The sequence below is a fragment of the Danio aesculapii genome, chromosome 15, assembly GCF_903798145.1.
Source record: "Danio aesculapii chromosome 15, fDanAes4.1, whole genome shotgun sequence".
NCBI lineage: Eukaryota > Metazoa > Chordata > Actinopteri > Cypriniformes > Danionidae > Danio > Danio aesculapii.
This window is the reverse complement of record NC_079449.1, coordinates 45,507,638-45,529,330: the sequence shown is the minus strand read 5'-3', so window position 1 is coordinate 45,529,330 and position 21,693 is coordinate 45,507,638. Positions and strand designations below refer to the sequence as shown.

Here is a 21,693-nt window from a genome sequence, read left to right as displayed (position 1 = left end):
CAGCTGCAACTGAAAAAAAATTCCTCAATGTCACAAACTGTCCCGTGTTTACATAAAGTCTATTGCCAGTTTCCTCATTTTTCTCTGCGTGTCAGTACAAACTCAGCTGTGTGTTATGCTGAAAGCTCAATCATTTTTGCCTTGAGCGGTGAGTGTGTTTTATTGTCTATAACAAATGATGATTTATTTGACCTCACCACTGAAGCTCAGTTTAAGCTTATGTAATTAAACGATTCATCCAACTAATAAATAAAGGATGCTTTGATCTTAAACGATCTATACATTAACTGATAGAGTAATGTAAACCGATACAGTGCTCAATATATACGAGTAGGCTACACAAATCTCTCATTTGAATATTTTCTATAGCAAGCTTTACTACAGTATGTATTTACTGTATTATATTATTTGTGCATATACATTAGATTAGTTTGTACTTAAGCCAAATCTGGAGCTAACCTAACAAAAAAACGCATGAGAACAGCCCAAAATTAGCACACACAAATGTATGTGTTAGGAAAAACTATATTAATTAAAAGAGGAAAATTCAAGAGAACGAAAAATTATAAAATTTTGTTGTTTGTAATTTTATTTTAGCATGAATTTAAATGTATTATCTTTCTATTTCTAAAGAGTGACTAAAATATTATTTATACATATATATACATATATATATATATATATATATATATATATATATATATATATATATATGTAATAGTTGGAAATCCGGCGACCGAAATAGTCAAACCCTTGGGAACAATTGTGGTTGGAACCAAAGTTCACAGGACTGTGTTTTCTGAAATCCTCTAAAGCAGTGGACTTCTACATTCTGATTGCTTGCCGCCAAACCGCATCATAGCCATAACCGCGTCATTACCCTAAAGTTGATTCGATTTCAACTCTCCTCGATGCCCACGCTGGCGAAGTCACGCCGCGCTGCTCCTCGCTGCTTATTGCCGCCAGCTCCTATTAAAATGAATGACTTCCGGCAGCATTGACGCTCTCGCCGCTTTCGGTGTGAATGCACAGTTATCTGTCTATCTTCATATACTCAAGTTTTTCCAGGATGGTCAGTTTGCTCAGCTGCTCATGTTGTACAGTGTTGTTCTGCAAATCGCTCGAGTTCAACTTCGGTGAAGCACGGTTCCATAAAAGAGATTAAAGTATAGCAAAATCAAGGTAAAACTGCACTTTCTCTTGCGTCTGCAGTTCAAAACATCGGTTGGATTAAGTGAAGGGTCAATGTTTCGCTAGCTTATCTGTACAAGCCCAGCCTTCTTCTGGATGTGTTCAAAAGGAAGTGTTTCTTAAACATATTTAACCAAAATTAAACATAAACAAAACCTACAGTGACTTATTGTAAATGTGCAAAAATATAGACAACACCCTCTAGTGGATTTGTCAATGAAACATAGCCATTTTACATGTTGCAAAAATGCGTATTCCAAAAATTAAGCAAAATAGTTTTAGTGTTGATCTTTGGTGTAACCATGGTTGGGGTCAGTGCTTAAAGTGTAAATTGCAAGGTCCCGGAATAGATCGGGCTAACAGATCCGGCTGTTAGCAGTGGAGGGAGAGGTGAGGGGTTGTAAGGAGGTGGTGTCGCGGACGAAAGCAGGGGGTGAGGGGTATCGCAGACGAAGAGGGTTGGGGATTTGGGGAAGAAAGTGAAGAGCAGGGGTGCGTGTGAGGAGGGGGATTGGTAAAATGAGGTGCTGGATCAGATTTCAGAGGTGCTGGATCTGGATCCAGCTTGTTCCGGTACAAATTAAGCCTTGGTTGGGGTTAGAATATGGGTTTTGTTTAGGGTTAGTAGCATGTAATTTAGCATAATTCATTGTGATGACAAGAATAAGTGCATGGAATATGTGTATCTACGGCGCTCTAAATTAATGTGTTACCATACATTTGCTAGATAGTGTTACCTACTTTGCGAGAATTAAACACAGTTGTGTGGCAGCAGTGTGAGAATATAACCAGCTTCTAATGGTTAAAATGTATTAATTCTATTTGTTATAATCACACTTGATAAAAATAGAAATACTTTGATTGACATAAAAAATTTGCATAAACAGCCCTAAGTGAAAAGCAGCCATTTTGAATCTGCTGTTATGCTAACGCATCTTAGCTCTGGCCTTTTTCCCCATCAAAATAGCGCTGGGAACAAAATCTGATTTAAATTTAAAGCGACAGTCACCAAAGCGGCACAATTTGAATCAAAAGCCTATAGATATAAGGGGATTGATCATAAAACAATCAAGGTGTCCCCCCAAAAAACGTAAGCATTGTGTTGTTTCAACTCATTTTGAATAAGTAGTTTGCATAAGCAATTTTTTTGAGTGTAATTTGAAAATAATTTATTTTAAGTTTGATTCGATGTCCGTCTTGTTCACAGAATTAATCCCCCGTCCCTACAATGAGGAGTTTGGATTCAGTCCCCACAAACAACTGCTCCATCAGCCAGTTCAAGCACACCGTCTACCCCATCGCCTACCTGTTCATCTTCTCCCTCGGGCTGGTCGGCAACGTCACCTCGCTCATCTTCTTCGTTGCTTCTTCAGTCCGAAAAAAGGTGTCTTTAACTCCGGTGAACATCCTCATGCTCAATCTCCTGCTGTCAGACCTGATGCTGGTGTGCTCGCTGCCTTTCCGGGCCTCCTACTTCCTCATGGACTCCAATTGGGTTTTTGGGGACGTCACTTGCCGGATCATGTCTTACGTCTTCTACATTAATATGTACGGAAGTGTCTACTTTCTCACCATACTTAGTATGGTTCGGTTCGTGGCCATTGTCAAGCCGTTCGCGTATGTACGTTGGCAAAACCCTCGACGAGCCTGGATCATCTGCATCGCTATTTGGATGATCGTGTCTCTAGCCTCCATCCCACTTCTGAAAGCAGGAACGTATAAGGAAAATGAAAAAATCAGATGTCTGGATTTGGGACACTCCAATTTGGAAACTATTATTATTTTAAACCGTGGCGTGCTGTTTTTAGGATTTGTCGTGCCTTTTGCAATCATCTCGGTGTGTTATATCTTTGCAGCTGTGTATTTGATAAAGCTCAAGAAGAGGAACCAAAGATCTCAGTTCAACCAGAAAAAGTCCTGCTCTCTCGTAATCATAGTTTTACTGATTTTCCTGGCATGCTTCATGCCTTATCATGTCGTCCGAACTCTATTTTTGGAGGCCGAGAGGGATATTAAAATCAATGGTTATGGCGATTCTTGCCTATACATTGAAACTTTAAGAAAAGCGGCAGTCGTCACGCACGTTCTGGCGTCTGGAAACAGCTGTCTGGATCCGCTGCTGTTCATTTTCGTTGGGGAAAACTTCATCCGCTTTTGGAAGCACCAGTCGCCCAGAAGACAGAGTTGTATGATTGAGCAGAATGTGAAAGGGTAAACAACGGTGGTATAAAGAGAGACGATTATGACTGGAATGAAGTCTTTGGGATCTGTTGGGACTTGAGAGGGGGAAATTCCCGGAAAAAAAGGCCATATCTGTGTTGGATCACGACAAGGAAGAACTCGATTAACCTCGAAAATCATGATGATTATGTGTCTATCTAGAGTTGACTGAACTTGTATATACGTTTGCAAAATAATACCACTTTTTCAAGATAACAAAATTATGCTAATTATGCTAATGACAAACTTTGGATTGGTACAAACTAAATCTGTCAATTAACCTTTCTGTATTTTGTGATTCACCGGTGTTTTCAGGTTATTTACGGACATGAATCGCATTATTGGACTTTAATCTTGACTTTTGGTGTTCAACTCTGCAGTTAAACATAGTGACTTTTATTGACATTTTAGTAGTTTAAAACCATTTATCGTATACAAAACTATATATAAACAATATATGAGCAATACCACACGAGTAGCAGTGAGATATGGCTGTATATCGGCACTGGTGGGAGTCGTGTGTCCTTAGTGTCCCACAAGTGACGATATACAGCCATATCTCACTGCTACTCATGTGATATTGCGTTTATACAACAGTTCGCTGTCATAATCGTGTATATAAAAAAGATAATCAAAAACGGAGATTCTAAAAACCCTTTTGTATGAGGAACTACTTTCTTCCGTCATTCATTCACATCTGCAGCTGACGTCAGAACAGCAGAAACCGTTGCTACTTCACAAACGTCACTTTAAAGCTAGTATTTGAATGATTCTCTAGCGTAATGTCTAAAGTCATGACAAAACTGCTGATTTTGCTCACATTTTATGATTATAAGGCTGAACGGCATGAAATGTCATCAGTCTACAGAGATTTCCCAGTATTCTCTGATGCAATCAGGAGATCACAAGAATTTGCCCCCAAAAAGCCAAAGCAAAGCAAACACTAGCAGATTACTGTTGTGTTTGCGATAAGGAAAATCGCCAAACACATGCAGGCATTTCTTCTTTCTTTCTTTTTACTGAACTAGTCTGCAGTAACGAAAACAGGAGACTCATTATGCTGCATTCCCACCAGACGTGGAACGTGGAAGAAGCGTCAATCACAAGTGATTTACATGTTAAGTCAATGCAAAGACACAAAGAGACATCCTGCGGCACGATACGCTCGAATGGCAGGGCGTGAATGACGTGATACGCGCAAATCGCATGGCACGTTTTGCCCGTTTGACATGCTTAATGCGCGTTTCGCGCAAATTGCTCACGTTCAAAAATCTGAACTTGAACTGAATCTGCTGCACTAACCAATCAGGAGCTTTCTCTTGTAGGGGCGTGCTTATGACATAGCGCCTGTTGTTGGTGTCCCAGGGGGAAATCCTCCATCTGACAACGAATAACAGTTCATCAAACTGAGCTCGGCTCAGTCAGAAGCACCGCTGACAGCCTCCACCGTCTAGGTTAAATTTCTGGAGGATTTTATGAACTCACAGAGCTGGGTGCACCTCTGAATGGATCAAGTGGACTCAGACACGGCCCCAAATAAATCAACGCTGTTTTTCAGCCTTCATAAAGTACATAAACACAGTTATTGTCTCAATAAAATCCATGTTAGCCATTTAGCAACGAAGCTACAGTCACCGGGCAGACAGAAACACTGTCCATGACACGAAACTGCATCTGTTGTGAAGTGAATTTGACGCGTGAGTAAAGCAGATCTGACACGCAAATGAATCTGATTTTGATGCGCAAATGAAGTGAGTAAACTCAAATGTTCACACGTCTATTTACGCACGAATAGCGCGATTTATCTGTGCGTTCCATGTCTGGTGTGAACACAGCATTAGAATCAAACAGATGGCTAACCAAAAAGTAACTCAGGGTTATACAAAGAGTGGCCAACACAAAATACAAACATTCCTGATATCTGAGTCCCATCTCACACTCAATACACTACAACTACTATGGTATAACTACAGCACTAGAACATACAAATGAGAGAGGTCGACTTACCAGGTTGTCAGGTTGGGAAATGACCAGCTAAAACCAGCTTGACCAGCCTAGCCAGGCTGGTAGCTCAGCCAAAACCAGCTATGTCCAGCTTAAACCAGGCAGCTCAAGCTGGTTCTAATTGGTAATTTTCCAGCCCGATCAGCTAGGACCAGGCTGGAAATGGCCAAATCCCTCTAAAACCAGGCTGATTGACCAGCTAAAACCAGCCAACCACTAGGCGTGTTTAACCGTCTTTGCTCAGCTCAATGACAGGCTAATGTCAAAAATGATAAATATTTAAAATAGGCACTATCATGCTGAAAAAAAACAGCTTAAACACACCTAGTGGTTGGCTGGTTTTGGCTGGTCAACCAGACAAGCTAAGACCAGGCTGGAAATGGCTGAAAATCAGCCTGGAATTGGCCAAAACCCCTCTAAAACCAGGCTGGTTGACCAGCTAAAACCTGCTTACCAGCTTAGGCTGGTTTAAGCTGTTTTTTTCAGTAGCGATCCTTATAAATAAACTGCATAGTTGCAACCTAAGAAACTACATTCTCAACAAAAAAGCCTCAAAAGTACATTATGTTGTCCAACAGCTGCAGTGTTTGTCAAACCGTAGTGTCCTCTGCTTGTTGCTGTATGTGGGTGGAGTAATAAACAAGGGTGAAGGGTGAAGAGGCTGGACGAGTGCTCTTATTTGCAAAATATCACACGGCTATCAGCCAATCAGATTCAAGAACCAGACAGAACTGTTGTATAAATATATAATAAGTCTGTAAAATAACAGAAAAGTACTGGTAAGTACTGTTTTAGAGTAGTGTATTAGTATTATAAAAGTACTGTATTACACTCAATTAACAATTAATAATATAGAACAATATTCATTATATCACTTCAAACAAAAATGACACTCTATATATTACTTAAAACTATTAAAAATGTCAACAAAAGTGACTTTTTTCCAACTAATCAACATGAAACGTAACGATCAAAGTTCCATTATGCAATTGAAAAGCATAATAAAATCATGAATCACAAAATACAGAAAATGTTTTATTTACAATAAAAATGTAAATATATATATATATATATATATATATATATATATATATATATATATATATATATATATATATGTGTGTGTGTATATATACAGGGCCGTGCACAGGGGGGTGGCCCAGTGGGTAGAGCCACTGCCCCTTTGCCTTTATTGGCTGAGGTGCCCCTCTTGCTCAATCGCCACCGCGCAAACCCCCCCTCCCCAATCGTCCGTCCATCTCCTATACCCCCACCCTCCCCCCCACACCAATAAATATATATAGAGTGTACAGTCATACATCATACTGTACGATGCCAATTGTAATATAATATGGCCACACTTTACAATAATGTTCTATTAGTAGGCTGTTTACCATGATCAATTAACAACACATTTATTATATTATTTATTTATCTTTGTTAACATAAGTTGGAAAAATTCAATCCTTCACAGTATTTCTTGCTAAATGTGGGAAAAATGAAAAATACTTGATTCTGATTGGTCAGTCATGACATATGATGTTATTCCTAAATCACAACCGCTGAAATTAATAACACACGCTCATACGGGTACTTCAAATCATCTTGACCTTTAGTGAAAACATTCTATATCCATATTTAAGTTTATCTTTCACATCGCAGTTCTTGACTGTTTGGCGCCATCTTGTGACTGAAGTTTTCTGTCAGCTTTACATGTAATGAAAGCGTTAATAAATGATTACTTCTAGCTGGTTGTTGTTGCAAAAAATAGCATTTCAGTCATTTTTAACACAAGCCTGTGGGGTTTTAATTCAGCTTGGTGTGGGCTACGTATCCTGACACCTCAAGTCAGTGCAATTCCTTAAAATGCTTTACATTACATTACATTATTTTTGAGGTGAAAAAATCAAGTGTCAATTGTCCTTTAATTTGAATCGCTACACATTTGACCCTATAAGCATCTACATTATAAAATTAATCCAATGCACTTTCTACTGATTCCAAAGTGACCAAAGCACGGACTAGCTGAAAAGAGATCCTTTAACCAGCAAAAACACGCATTAAAGAGCGCCAAGTTTGGCCTTTTTACAGGATGTAAAGTAAGACTTTTGTGTCTCCAGAGCATGTGTGTGATGTTTCATGTCAAAATACCAGTCAGATCATTGATTATACCCTGTTAAAAATGTCAATTTTGGGGTCAGAGGGAATTGCAGTGGTTTCTGCTATAGTATCTGGATGCAGCCTTTATGATCCAAGCTGAGATTGTATTGTTCAGAGATGCACTCAGTGGAGGAAGTGACATCACTGTGAGGGGTAGGGTTTGGGGTGGGGTTAGGTGAGCGCATTAAAAAGCATTGGATGCAGCTCAGATTGCATCGACACCGAGTCTGCAGCCAGACCCCTCTCGGTTTTTGTGCCAATGAGATGAATGAACCACACATATATTTCTTCCACAAATTTCTACAGTTTTAAATATTAAAAAGAATTAATATTATCCTCTAAAAGTTTCCAGGAAGAAAATATAAAAATAGGAAGATGAGGCAACTTGTAAAGATGTGACTGACTGTTGGGCTGTTTTTATTGTCAACTCAATCTGATGGTTTATGTTTACAATTGATTTATCTGAAGTCGAAACTGGTGATTATGGTTAAAGACATTACATTCCCCCATATCATATTTCAGGTGTTTGGCCAATCAAAATGCACTAGGCCTGCTGGCCAATGAGAACACTTTGAGCTTTTTTTTGGAAAGTCTGTAATCATGTACAGTGTGTAATAAACTTTGTTTTTTTTTTATTAAAGCTTGTTAAATGAAACATCTTTTTATATATCTAAACATCTATCCATCTATCTGTCCATCTATCTATTTTTCTATCATTCTATCTCTCTGTCTGCCTGTTGCATAGATTGGCCACTACAAAGTCCAGACCTTAACCCTATTGAGAATCTTTGAGATGTCCTGGAAAAGAGTTTGCACTTCTATCTATCTATCTATCTATCTATCTATCTATCTATCTATCTATCTATCTATCTATCTATCTATCTGTCTGTCTGTCTGTCTGTCTGTCTGTCTGTCTGTCTGTCTGTCTGTCTATCTATCTATCTATCTATCTATCTATCTATCTATCTGTCTATTTATCTATATATCTATCTCTCTATCTGTCTACCTGTCTGTCTGTCTGTCTGTCTGTCTGTCTGTCTATCTGTCTGTCTATCTATCTATCTATCTATCTATCTATCTATCTATCTATCTATCTATCTATCTATCTATCTATCTATCTATCTATCTATCTATCTATCTATCTATCTATCTGTCTACCTGCCTGTCTGTCTGTCTGTCTATCTGTCTGTCTGTCTGTCTGTCTGTCTGTCTATTTATTATTCTGCGTTCGATCGGTCTGTCTGTCTGTCTATCTATCTATCTATCTATCTATCTATCTATCTATCTATCTATCTGTCTATCTGTCTATCTATCTATCTATCTGTCTATCTGTCTATCTATCTATCTATCTATCTATCTATCTATCTATCTATCTATCTATCTATCTATCTATCTATCTATCTATCTGTCTACCTGCCTGTCTGTCTGTCTGTCTATCTGTCTGTCTGTCTGTCTGTCTGTCTGTCTGTCTATTTATTATTCTGCGTTCGATCGGTCTGTCTGTCTGTCTATCTATCTATCTATCTATCTATCTATCTATCTATCTATCTATCTGTCTGTCTGTCTGTCTGTCTGTCTGTCTGTCTGTCTGTCTATCTATCTATCTATCTATCTATCTATCTATCTATCTATCTATCTATCTGTCTGTCTGTCTGTCTGTCTGTCTGTCTATCTATTATTCTGCGTTCTGTCTGTTTGTCTGTCTGTCTGATGTATAGATTGGCCACTACAAAATCCAGACCTTAACCCTATTGAGAATCTTAATGCTGCTTTCCCACCAGACGTGGATGAAGTGTCAAGCGTGAATGATTTACATGTTACAGTTTTTCTCAGTGGCTTTGGTGCATTTCTCACAACACTATTTACATTTGCACAACAGTTCATGCATTTCTCTAAACAATTAGTACAAACAGCAAAGCTGATAACATGCAGAAGCGTGTCACCTGCTCAAAATGGAGAGCTCTTTCCTCAAAACTAAGTATTCGTATCAATGAAAGTGTCAGCGTCATCAAGATGAAAAGTCCTGACACCATTGTTTATGAACAACATAGTCAAATGGCTTTGTCATGTTTTCATTATCACAGTTTACTCTCTACAATTTTTTCAATGCAATAAAGTCAGATTTTGGTGACACGTCCTGAAAATGCTCAAGACAGCACTATATACTATTTGCCCAGCCATTTGAAAATTACAGTAAAGTCAGACATCACTGTATTTAATGAGGAATCTGAGTACAAGACACTGAATATGTGTGTTTCACATGTTTACTGCATTTGCTCTTTACAATTCTAATTTATTCACAGCATTGAGGAAAAGAACACCCTTATTTACAACAAACATAAACATCCTTTGGGTAGATCTGAGCACAACTGTAAACAATAGCACTGTACATATTGGAACTGAACCTACAACATACACAGGTCTATAAACCCTTCATGAAATTGTTCAATTTAGAAGACATTTTCAGGAAAACAAAGGTTTAATTTTATTTATAAAGTTTGCTTGACAGATTTTGACAACTAGTTTAACATTTTTGTATGCAAAACCTCAAGTAATGAAATGAGGACTCTTAGTTTTGTATGGAATGACTGTTCAGCATTCACAAGTTTAGTTCATTTTGACTGACATAAGCAAATGATAATGTTATAAACAGCAGAGAGTTGTATGAAAGCGATTGATGCATGTTCAAAAGCATTTGCAATTTGTTTGTAAGGAATGAGAAACTGCTACTATGATGTGCACAGATGAATAATTGTTTAGAGAAATGCATGAACTGTTGAGCAAATGTAAATATATTAGAAATAAAGACTCTAAAATAACATTTCACTTGTGTTGTCTATATTTCTGTGTTGTTGCTTTGTTTATTCTTATTAGATGTGTTTGTTTAACAGTGATGTACATCTGTTACTATATGCACAATAAATAATTTGCTTAATCGTAACACTATTGCATCCTTACATAATGTATTAATTATGATTTACACGTGATTACAATGCTATAAAGACGTTCAGGTATAACTGGTCTGACATATTTCGACGTGCAGGGACCGTGTAGAAAAGACGTGCGATTCACGGCCAGAAGACGTAAAAGACGTCGGTTGGATTTTCATTTTGGCACTACTTTTCAACCAGGACGCAACGTGGCGGAGCGACGTCTTTTCAACGGTAATCGGACGTCCAAATGTTTGCTGGGTAGTGTTGTGAGAAATGCACCAAAGCCACTGAGGAAACCTGTAAGCCAATGCAAAGACGTGAAAATAAACATCCTGCGGCGCATTACGCGTGAATGAGCTGTTTTGTGCGAAGCGGCGTGAGTTGACTTTAGAGCTCTGCAACTTTCTGTAGAGCTTTTTTGAGTTGAGTTTCAACCCTGGTACTGCACTTGACTCGTTTTAAGTTGAGTAAACTCAAAAATGTCCTGAAGCTGGTTGCCTTAAAAGTTAAGTGAATAGTAAGTTGCTGAATGTGCATAACTCTTTTCATCACATTATATATAGACATCTTCCCTGTTTTTAGAAAAGACTGTCAAATGAAACTCATCGTGAAACTCCATTTTTGAAGGGCTTCTTTTCCATGAAATTGGAGGGATAAGTTTACATGATAAAATGGCGCCCTCTGCTGCTGTATGGAGGAGCAGTCAACACTGCCGGGTCATTGAACCTTTAGAGCTAAAAAGATGAAATGCTTCTGGGAAATCTCACCGGAGCAGTTGTTATTACATTACCTCCCTTAGTGGTTTGTTACCAGATTTTAACAGGAGATATATAGCTTTAAAACTCTTACTTGATATATTCTAGTATATACAGATAGTAACAAAAATAATTCATAGGATTTACTTACGTTTTTACTTAAGCCAAGCGGTTGCAAACAATTTACATGGGCTGAATTTAAACAAATAAAATTTAGTAATGTTCAACTTACTTTGTTTGTTTAAATTCAGCCCATATAAACTGTTTGCAACCACTTGCCTCATAAACATTTAGTAAATCCAATTAATAATTTGCATGTAAATGCAGTCAAAAGTTTGGAATCAGTGCGATAACTCTTTAAAAACCTTTTATGGTGCTATATAGCACCAATCTTTCAAGGTGCTAAATAGAGCTTTCTCAAATGGTGCTATATAGAACTATAAGAAGTGTTATATAGAATAAGAAGTGCTACTGTATATATAACCATAAGAAGGGTTATATAGAACAATAAAACGTGCTATAAAGGATCATAGGAAGTGCTATATAGAACCATATAGGTGCTATATAAAACCATAAGAAGCGCTATATAGAATAGGAAATCCTATATAGAACCATAAAAAGTCTTATATAAAATAAGAAATGCTATATAGAACCACATGAAATGCTATATAGTACCAAAAAAAGTGTCATATAGAATAAAAAGTGCTATATAAAACCATAAGAAGTGTTATATAGAATAAGAAGTGCTATATAAAACCATAAGAAGTGTTATATAGAATAAGAAGTGCTATATAAAACCATAAGAAGTGTTATATAGAACAAGAAGTGCTATATAAAACCATAAGAAGTGTTATTTAGAATAAGAAGTGCTATATAGAACCATAAGAAGTGTTATATAGAATAAGAAGTGCTATATAGAACCATAAGAAGTGCTATATATAATAAGAAGTTATACAGAACCATAAGAAGTGTTATATAGAATAAGAAGTGCTATATAGAACCATAAGAAGTGTTATATATAATAAGAAGTTATACAGAACCATAAGAAGTGTTATATAGAATAAGAAGTGCTATATAGAACCATAAGAAGTGTTATATAGAATAAGAAGTGCTATATAGAACCATAAGAAGTGTTATATAGAATAAGAAGTGCTATATAGAACCATAAGAAGTGCTATATATAATAAGAAGTTATACAGAACCATAAGAAGTGTTATATAGTATAATATGTGCTATATAGAACCATTAGAAGTGTTATATAGAATAAGAAGTGCTATATAGAACCATAAGAAGTGCTATTTAGAACCATAAGAAGTGCTATATAGTATAAAATGTGCTATATAGAACCATTAGAAGTGTTATTTAGAAAAATAAGTGCTATATAGAACCATAAGAAGTGTTATATAGAACAAGAAGTGCTATATAAAACCATAAGAAGTGTTAGAATAGGAAGTGCTATATAGAACCATAGGAAGTGTTATATAGAATAAAAAGTGCTATATAGAACCATAGGAAGTGTTATTTAGAAAAATAAGTGCTATATAGAACCATAAGAAGTGTTATATAGTATAAAATGTGCTATATAGAACCATAAGAAGTGTTGTTTAGAATAAGAAGTGCTATATAGAACCATAAGAAGTGTTATTTAGAATAAGAAGTGCTATATAGAGCCATAAGAAGTGTTATATAGAATAAAAAGTGCTATATAGAACCATAGGAAGTGTTATATAGAATAAGAAGTGCTATATAGAACCATAAGAAGTGTTATTTAGAAAAATAAGTGCTATATAGAACCATAAGAAGTGTTATATAGTATAAAATGTGCTATATAGAACCATAAGAAGTGTTGTTTAGAATAAGAAGTGCTATATAGAACCATAAGAAGTGTTATTTAGAATAAGAAGTGCTATATAGAACCATTAGAAGTGTTATTTAGAAAAATAAGTGCTATATAGAACCATAAGAAGTGTTATATAGTATAAAATGTGCTATATAGAACCATAAGAAGTGTTGTTTAGAATAAGAAGTGCTATATAAAACCATAAGAAGTGTTATTTAGAATAAGAAGTGCTATATAGAACCATTAGAAGTGTTATTTAGAAAAATAAGTGCTATATAAAACCATAAGAAGTGTTGTTTAGAATAAGAAGTGCTATATAGAACCATAAGAAGTGTTATTTAGAATAAGAAGTGCTATATAGAACCATAAGAAGTGTTATTTAGAATAAGAAGTGCTATATAGAACCATAGGAAGTGCTATTTAGAACCATAAACAGTTAAGTAATAGATCATAGGAGATCATAGGAGAACCATTTCTGGTGCTATAAAGCACCAATGTTTTAAGGTGTTATAAAGAACCATAAGAGGTGATATAGAACTAAGTTATATAGGTGCATTTAATAGCCCCAAATGGACTTTTAAATTCAAGTTAGATGGTTCTTTTTAAAATATAACAAATCCAGATATTTCTTTTTACATTTTTTTAATTTATAGTACAACAAGGTTCTTAAAATCATATTTAAAATTGCACCTCTCTATGCTGTATTAGATAACAAAACGAATGATTGGTGTCTTGGTGTCTTCAGTCCCTAAACATCTTTTAAGTGTTGTGTAAATGAATGGCAACATTATAAAGTGGTAAACGCTCTACTGTTTCACCTTTTTTTGAAGTTTGTTGCAAGAAACCAAATTTGGAGTATGTGCTTATTTTGAAATATATATATATATTTATATATAATATAATATAATATATATAAATATATATATATATATATATATATATCATGAGGAACACAGTAAATAATGTTTGTTGTATTGTCTGCAATGAAGTACAAGTCAAAATTAAGTTAGAAATCACTACTTTCTTTTTTTATTTGCGTATTCCATAGTCACAAATGTGTGTGTGTGTGTGCGTGCGTGCGTGTGTGTATGTGTATGTGTGTGCGCGCGCGCATATTTAATGCCAGCTCAAATTGCATAACTTTATGTTTACTCTTATTAAGCCATATGAAACAGTAAATTACCACATATTATTTAAATTACTTTTCATTTATTTAATTCCTATTTTTTACTTTTCTTTTTTCGTTTTGGCGCCATCTGTCGGTTACAATGAGGAGGAAAAATTAAAAACTTCATACATTTTACATTTTCAGGGTGTCTGGAGTATATACAAAAGCAATTTTAACAAAAGTTAATATCACCTGATGCCTTTTAATTTGAACAATGCCTGATGACTTTAAAATACGCAGTATTACATAATATTCGCCTACTTTTTTCGAGTCCACAACATGAATAAAAAAACAACGAAAATCAGCAAACAGAAAACAAATATTGCATTTTTTTGCATTGCATAAGTTTTTTTTAAGTAAATGGTAAATTTTCAGCAATTATTACAGTATAATGAAACATTGTGAACTATAAAAGGAACATAGAGGACGCCAGGGGGATAAAACAAAAGTAAAATAAAAAAAAAAATACAATAAGTTAAACAAGAAATACATATAAAGTAAAGCTTAAAATAAAAATAAAATATTAAGAGTGTAAGTAATTCAAAAACAAAGTACTGATGTTACAGGGGAATTTAAATAGGGCATGACAAGATAATGTTGTGTTTCCTGAAGCGGAAAGTGTTTCAAAATATTGTTTTAATTATTTTATGAATACCTCAAAAAGCGATTTACCATTGGAGAATTTGCATTCATGGATGTGATATTTTGCAAGTAAAAGATTCATGAAGTAGAACGCTTTCTCAATATTATTGTCTGCATCAATAAAACCAAATAACACATTTTCCCAAAACAAAGACAAAATGCAATATATAAACTCAATCACAAATTTGCAAAAGCTACCCCGAAATATTTTTTGTGTAGGTGCAGTACCATGTACAGTTGTTTCACTTTGTAAATTACAGAAAGCGCACATTATGTCCAAATATTGCATACTTTTTTGTTTTTTCCATTATTTATTTATTTATTTATTTATTTATTTAGGTTAATTTATGCATGTCGAGTTCCGTTTTTTTTTTTTTTCGCGTTTCTTTTTTTTAACTCAACTCAACTCAATTTATTTCTATAGCACTTTCAACAAACCACAATGGGTACCAAAGTGCTGTACAAAAAACACATGAAACGCATGCAAATATACACCAAAACTAAAAGACATAACCTCACATCACATGATTAAAAGCTAAAGAAAAGAAGTGTGCTTTCAGTGAGCTCTACTACACTGTTCCAATTTACTATGACCCTTTATGTGAAGCTGCTTTGACACAATCTACATTGTATAAGCGCTATACTAATAAAGGTGAATTGAATTGAATTGAATAAAAAATAATATCTTTTAATGTAAAATAATAACTTTTGTCCTTTTAAAAATATATTAGGCTAGATTCTTCCAGAATTTCTTTACAATGTTGCATTCAAAAAACAAATGACAGAGGCTATCTTTATCCACATTGCAGAAACTTCGATTCAATTGAATTCAATTCACCTGTATTAGTATAGCGCTTATACAATGTAGATTGTGTCAAAGCAGCTTCACATAAAGGGTCAAAGTAAATAGGAACAATGTAATTCAGTTTGTAGTGTTTAAGTTCAGTTCAGCTCAGTTCAGTGTGGTTTAATAATCACTACTGAGAGTCCAAATACTGAAGAGCAAATCCAACGATGCGCAGCTCTATAGATCCCGAACCATGCAAGCCAGTGGCGACAGCGGAGAGGGAAAAAAAAACTTCACTAATGGCGGAAGTGAAGAAAAAAACCATGAGAGAAACCAGGCTCAGTTGGGCATGACCATTTTAATTTCTCCGCTGGCCAAACGTCTTGTGCAGAGCTGCAGTCTCAGCGGCGGAGGCTGGAAGCTGGCCTCAGCAAAGACTCGTCTGTCTCTGGAGCGTCTCAGGAATCAGTCTCATGTTCTCCACTCTTCCATGACCACCACAGTAGCTGCTCAGGATACGGCCTGGTCCAGGATATGGAAACCTTGGGATCATCTCGTCGTTGGTCTTGGATCGAATCAGTGACTCTGCATAGTCTGAGGGCCTCGGGAAGAGTATCCCCAGGTGGAAATGGAGAATAAAGAAAACCACAGATATCCTCTATTTCAATGTATGATAAAAACGATTCTACTGGGTAATCCTCTAGGAGAAATTGCGTTATGTGACTGGGACACTTGACGTATGAACTTATTATTGCATTGTTTACTAAGAATAGATTTTCCTCCAGGGTATAACTGTGACAATTGTTTGGAACCTGCCTCATAACTAAGAGCTGCTTTCATCAGACATAGTCATCCACTAGGTATAGCCTTTATAATTGACTTATATATTGATTGAATTCCATATATCGGACAGGGAATTGATTAATGTTTATAAAACTCTCGTAAGTTGAAAGATCCCCTTTACAATCAAAATTCAATTCAATTCAATTCAATTCAATTCAATTCCCCTTTATTTGTATAGCGCTTATACAATGTAGATTGTGTCAAAGCAGCTTCACATAAAGGGTCATAGTATATAGTAAATAGGAACAGTGTAGTTCAGTTTATAGTGTTTAAGTTCAGTTCAGTTGAGCTCAGTTCAGTGTGGTTTAATAATCACTACTGAGAGTCCAAACACTGAAGAGCAAATCCAACGATGCGCAGCTCTACAGATCCCGAACCATGCAAGCCAGTGGCGACAGCGGAGAGGGAAAAAACTTCACTAATGGCGGAAGTGAAGAAAAAAAACCTTGAGAGAAACCAGACTCAGTTGGGCACGACCATTTTAATTTCTCCGCTGGCCAAACGTCTTGTGCAGAGCTGCAGTCTCAGTGGCGGAGGCTGGAAGCTGGCCTCAGCGAAGACTCGTCTGTCTCTGGAGCGTCACAGGAATCAGTCTCATGTTCTCCACTCTCAGATCAGAAACAAAAAATAATGTTTTTGTTAAACCATTTATCCCAGAAAAAAGATTTATTATTTATCTTAATGTCTACATTATTCCATAAAACGGTTTTGTGGGGTGAGAAATTATGGCTGTAAGTCAGTTTCCAGGCTAATAAAGCTTGTTGATGGAATTTAGCTAATTTAATAGGTAGTTTACCAACGCACTTCATTAAAAAAGAAAGGCCACCAATCCTTTTAAATATATTGTTAGGAATAAAATACCACATAGAGTCTGAACTAAGCATATTGCATAAGTAACAGAGAGAATAAGAATGAAACTGACGTGCTACGCATGCGCATGATGCGTGTGTGCGCGCGCGCACGCGTATGTGTGTGTGTACACATTCTTGAGCGGAAAATGATGGCGATTATCAAATTTAGGTAAATTAATGGAAAAAATGATAATGAATAGAATTAATTATGATGTGGAGAAAAAGGAAAAATATAGCAAATATCAGTGTGGTTTTAGAAGAGGACGATCAACTATAGATGCATTAAGTAAAGTCACTAATGAAATAGAAAAAGCAATTAACATGAAAGAGTTTATGGTAGTCGTGTACTTTGATATTGAAAAAGCATATGATACAGTTTGGCGAGAAGGATTGTTAGCTAAAGTTGATAAAATGAACATAGAAGGAAAATTATATAACTGGATAAAACAATTTCTGAATGATAGAACATTTATGGTTCAAGTGGGAAATGCTCATTCTTCATCTTTTAATGCAGAAAACGGTATTCCTCAAGGCAGTACTATTAGTCCATTGCTTTTTAACATAATGATTAATGATATTTTCAAAGACTTAGGACCTGGGATAGGAAGTGCTCTTTACGCTGACGATGGAGCTATATGGAAGCGAGGAAGAAACCTAAAGCAGGTACTTAAAAATATACAAGCTGCGATAGATAAGGTAGAAAAGTGGAGTAATTTTTGGAGATTCAAAATATCGATCAGTAAGTCATGTTATATGATCTTTAGTAGGAAAAATAAGATATCAAGTGACATTAAATTATCAATATATGGAAAATCATTAGAGGAGGTTAAAGAATTTAAATATCTAGGGATTTGGCTGGATAGCAGGTACACATGGAAAAAGCATATTGAGGAAGTGGAAAAGAAGTGTAGGAAAACTTTAAATGCAATGAGGGCAATAGCAGGCAAAGAATGGGGAGCAGAGAGATCATTAATGCTCACAGTGTATCAGGCTTTAATAAGATCGGTACTTGATTATGGGTGTATGATATATGCGGCAGCATCAAAGACTATTTTAAAAAGACTTGATAGAATTCAATATAGAGCACTTCGAATGTGTATAGGAGCAGTAAAATCAACACCGGTTAATGCTTTAATTGTTGAAACAAATGAATTACCATTATATCTGCGTAGGGAGAAATTGGCGCTGGCGTATTGGTCATCTATTAAAAGCTATGCTGGAGAGAACATTGTAAAAGAAACTTTAATGGATTGTTGGGAGTATACAAATAATAGAGGAAGAGGATTTGGATGGGATATACATAATATAGCAAAAAAACACCAAGTATTTGATATAGTGGGTAATAAAAGCCCAGTATGGAGTGAAGTCCCCCTATGGATAATACCTGAAGTTGAAATTAATCTTGAGATCTTGGATAAAAGAAATGAGTGGGAGGAATCAGGTACACTCAAACAAAATGTATATAAGCATATAGTTGGAAAATTTTATGGGAGTACACAAATGTATACTGATGGATCTAAAGACCCAGACAAGGGTGTTACAGGAATAGGAGTGTGTGTTCCTGATTTGGAGGTATTTATAAAAAAAAGAACAACATCAGAACTGTCAATATATTCTGTTGAAATGGTTGCTATCATTGTGGGACTTATGTGGGTAGAAGAAGTGACACCAGACAGAGTTGTGATTTGCTCAGACTCTGCTTCAGTATTAAAATCATTAGCCAGTCATCAGTCATCTAGAGAAGATTTAATGAATGAAGTCTTTACATTAATATGGAGAATCCAAAGGAAAGGAATTCTAGTTGGGTTTTGTTGGATTCCAGCACATATAGGGGTGGTGGGAAATGAAATAAGTGATGAATTAGCTAAAAATGCGACTAAAAGAAAAGAAATCGATATAAATGTTCCATTAAGTAAAGGAGAAATTAAAAGTATTATAAAGAAAAATGTGACAATACATTGGCAAGAAGTATGGAATACAGATTTGAAGGGAAGAGGTCTATATAAAATCAAAAAGAATGTAGACACTAAAATGATTATTCATGGAAGGAATAGGAAGGAGGAGGGCATAATTACCAGACTGAGACTGGGGCACACCGGATTGAATGATTCATTGTTTTTAATTGGTATACATGAGAATGGATTATGTGACTCTTGTGACGTTAAAGAAACAATTGAGCATGTAATATATGAATGTTTAAAATATAGAGAAGAAAGAAAGGAACTAATTGAATATCTTAAGGAGAAAGGAAAGGAAGATAAAGATATAGGATACCTATTGGGGTATGAGTTTAATTATGATCGTATAGGATATAGGACTCTAATAAATTTTTTATATAATACAGGATTAGATAAAAGGATATAATAAAATAATATATAACTAATAATAATATAACTAAAATATAACTCATGTAAGTAAATAAAATAAGTGCTCTGTTACAAGTCTAGAGATTAAGGAGTTCAGTGTGCAGGGGGGAGGAGCTGAACACGCAGCGTCAACCGGCGCCTGGACTCTGAGGTCTGTGGGATTGGGGCAGAGCAATCACAGAATCTGGTTGCACAACTAGCACAGTAGGTGGCGATATGCACAAAGAATACAATTCGCCAAAAAAACGAAGAAGAAGAAGAAGAAGATGGCGATTATCCAGACGCTCGAAGAGCCTACGCTCGCTATGGATGGAGGTGGCCGTAAAAACTAACAACAATCGCGGGGAAAAGTTGTTTGCTTGGGAAGGTCGCGACCTGGTTCGATCCCCGGACGTTTACGGACGTAGGAAAACGCAAGTGGATGACGATTGAGACTGTAAACTGGTCTAATATTCAAGTGTGAAAGAGCCACGTAGCTTATAGAGATCCAGATCACACACACACACTGGCCTAGTGCTTTAAAGCCTCCACAAAACACACACATACATCAACCCGAAGAAAAGAAGAGAGGGAGTTACATTTGAAAAAGCGGAAGGAGCTTTTGGTGAGTCGATTCACGTTTTGCAGACATGATTTGTGTTTAACGCTAGTAAATGTGCAGACGTTCACCATAGTGAATGTGCGGTTATTTACTCTGCTCCGTGTTGGATGTGACCGGCCAAGCTGCTCTGTCTTTAAGCTTTCAGTGCACTTTTATTTGAGCAATCATAATATGTGTGTGGTTTAAAAGTGTGTTTGTAAGAAATAAGAGTATGGGCCTGGAAGTGCACACGTCAACGTCATCTGATCACAGAGCTGCAGATTAAATACTGCTGCAGTCACTATACTCACTCTCCGGGGCTGTGTTTCAAAGCACTACTCGGCTTACTAGCTAGGGTGCATGTTTTTGGGGGTGGCATCACTGGGGAGGGCTGGAGATTGAGCTAAAGTTGGTTTTATGTTCGGAGTTTGGCGTTTAATGACATTGTGAAGAAGGATTTTAAAGGCTAATACATACTAGCTAATTATCATGACGTCTGTTGTTATGAAAACAACGTGACAACTTGTGACACGGTCCTCGTATTCTTTATTACGCTAATTTTTTAACATTCGGCTTCAAATATGACTCCAAAACAACATTAGCACTAGATAAAGGAAAAGTCGGTTTTAAATTCGCACATTCAGACTTTCTCCTTAATAATATACTTTCATAAAAGTATTATTTACAAACTCTAAATAGCGAAATCATATTAGCAGCCAATGACTGTCAGAGTACATTGTTCACAGTCAAATAAACAGTGTTAATGTTGTTTTCAACTCACACTTGCAGGTTATTTCAGACCGAATATTCAAAGTGCTGTGGTAAACAATACAGGGAGTGTATCACAAGTTGTCACTGAATGAATTTGTGAATATAAAACCAACTTTACCTTAATAGCACCAGTTGACTGAACAATGGTGTTCTTGAATCGTCATTGGCAGCTAATGCTAATATGGTTTCCCTATTTTTATTAGAATTTGCAGTTTTAAAATATATTAAGAGAGTGAATGTGTGAATATAAAGCCATATTTACCTCAATGTGCAGCAGCTAGTAAAAAAAATCCCAGTTTAATATAATTCTAGATGGGATACAGCTGTGTATGTTTTGTGACACTGTACAACAATAATTCATATTTTTACATTACTGTAGGGTCTTGGTTTATAGACGTTATTAAAATACAGTTTAATTGGTAAGTTAATGAATAATGTAAATAATTCTCATAATCACTGTGTTTACATTGCTGTCAGGGCTAGAGTTTTGGTATATTTTAATAGGATACAATTTAATGGGTAATTTTAATAAATAATATGAATAATTCTTGTTATAATTGCTGTTTTTGCATTACTGTGAGG

At 35.8% G+C, this 21,693-nt stretch overlaps 2 protein-coding genes across 3 annotated transcripts in view; both read left to right on the top strand.

Moving 5' to 3' along the window:
- The first annotated feature begins 2,399 nt into the window (after positions 1 to 2,399).
- On the top strand, positions 2,400 to 6,461 carry cysltr2b (cysteinyl leukotriene receptor 2b). Its single transcript, XM_056473693.1, has one exon. The coding sequence runs from the start codon at positions 2,420 to 2,422 to the stop codon at positions 3,404 to 3,406; it is 987 nt and encodes a 328-aa protein (XP_056329668.1). The 5' UTR covers positions 2,400 to 2,419; the 3' UTR covers positions 3,407 to 6,461.
- Positions 6,462 to 20,025: 13,564 nt separating this feature from the next.
- fndc3a (fibronectin type III domain containing 3A) overlaps positions 20,026 to 21,693 on the top strand; it is a 131,200-nt gene continuing 129,532 nt past the window's right edge. For both annotated transcript variants that reach the window (XM_056473043.1, XM_056473041.1), the window contains exon 1: positions 20,026 to 20,364. The gene's annotated coding sequence lies outside the window, so the exon portion shown is untranslated. The remainder of the gene's footprint in view (positions 20,365 to 21,693) is intronic.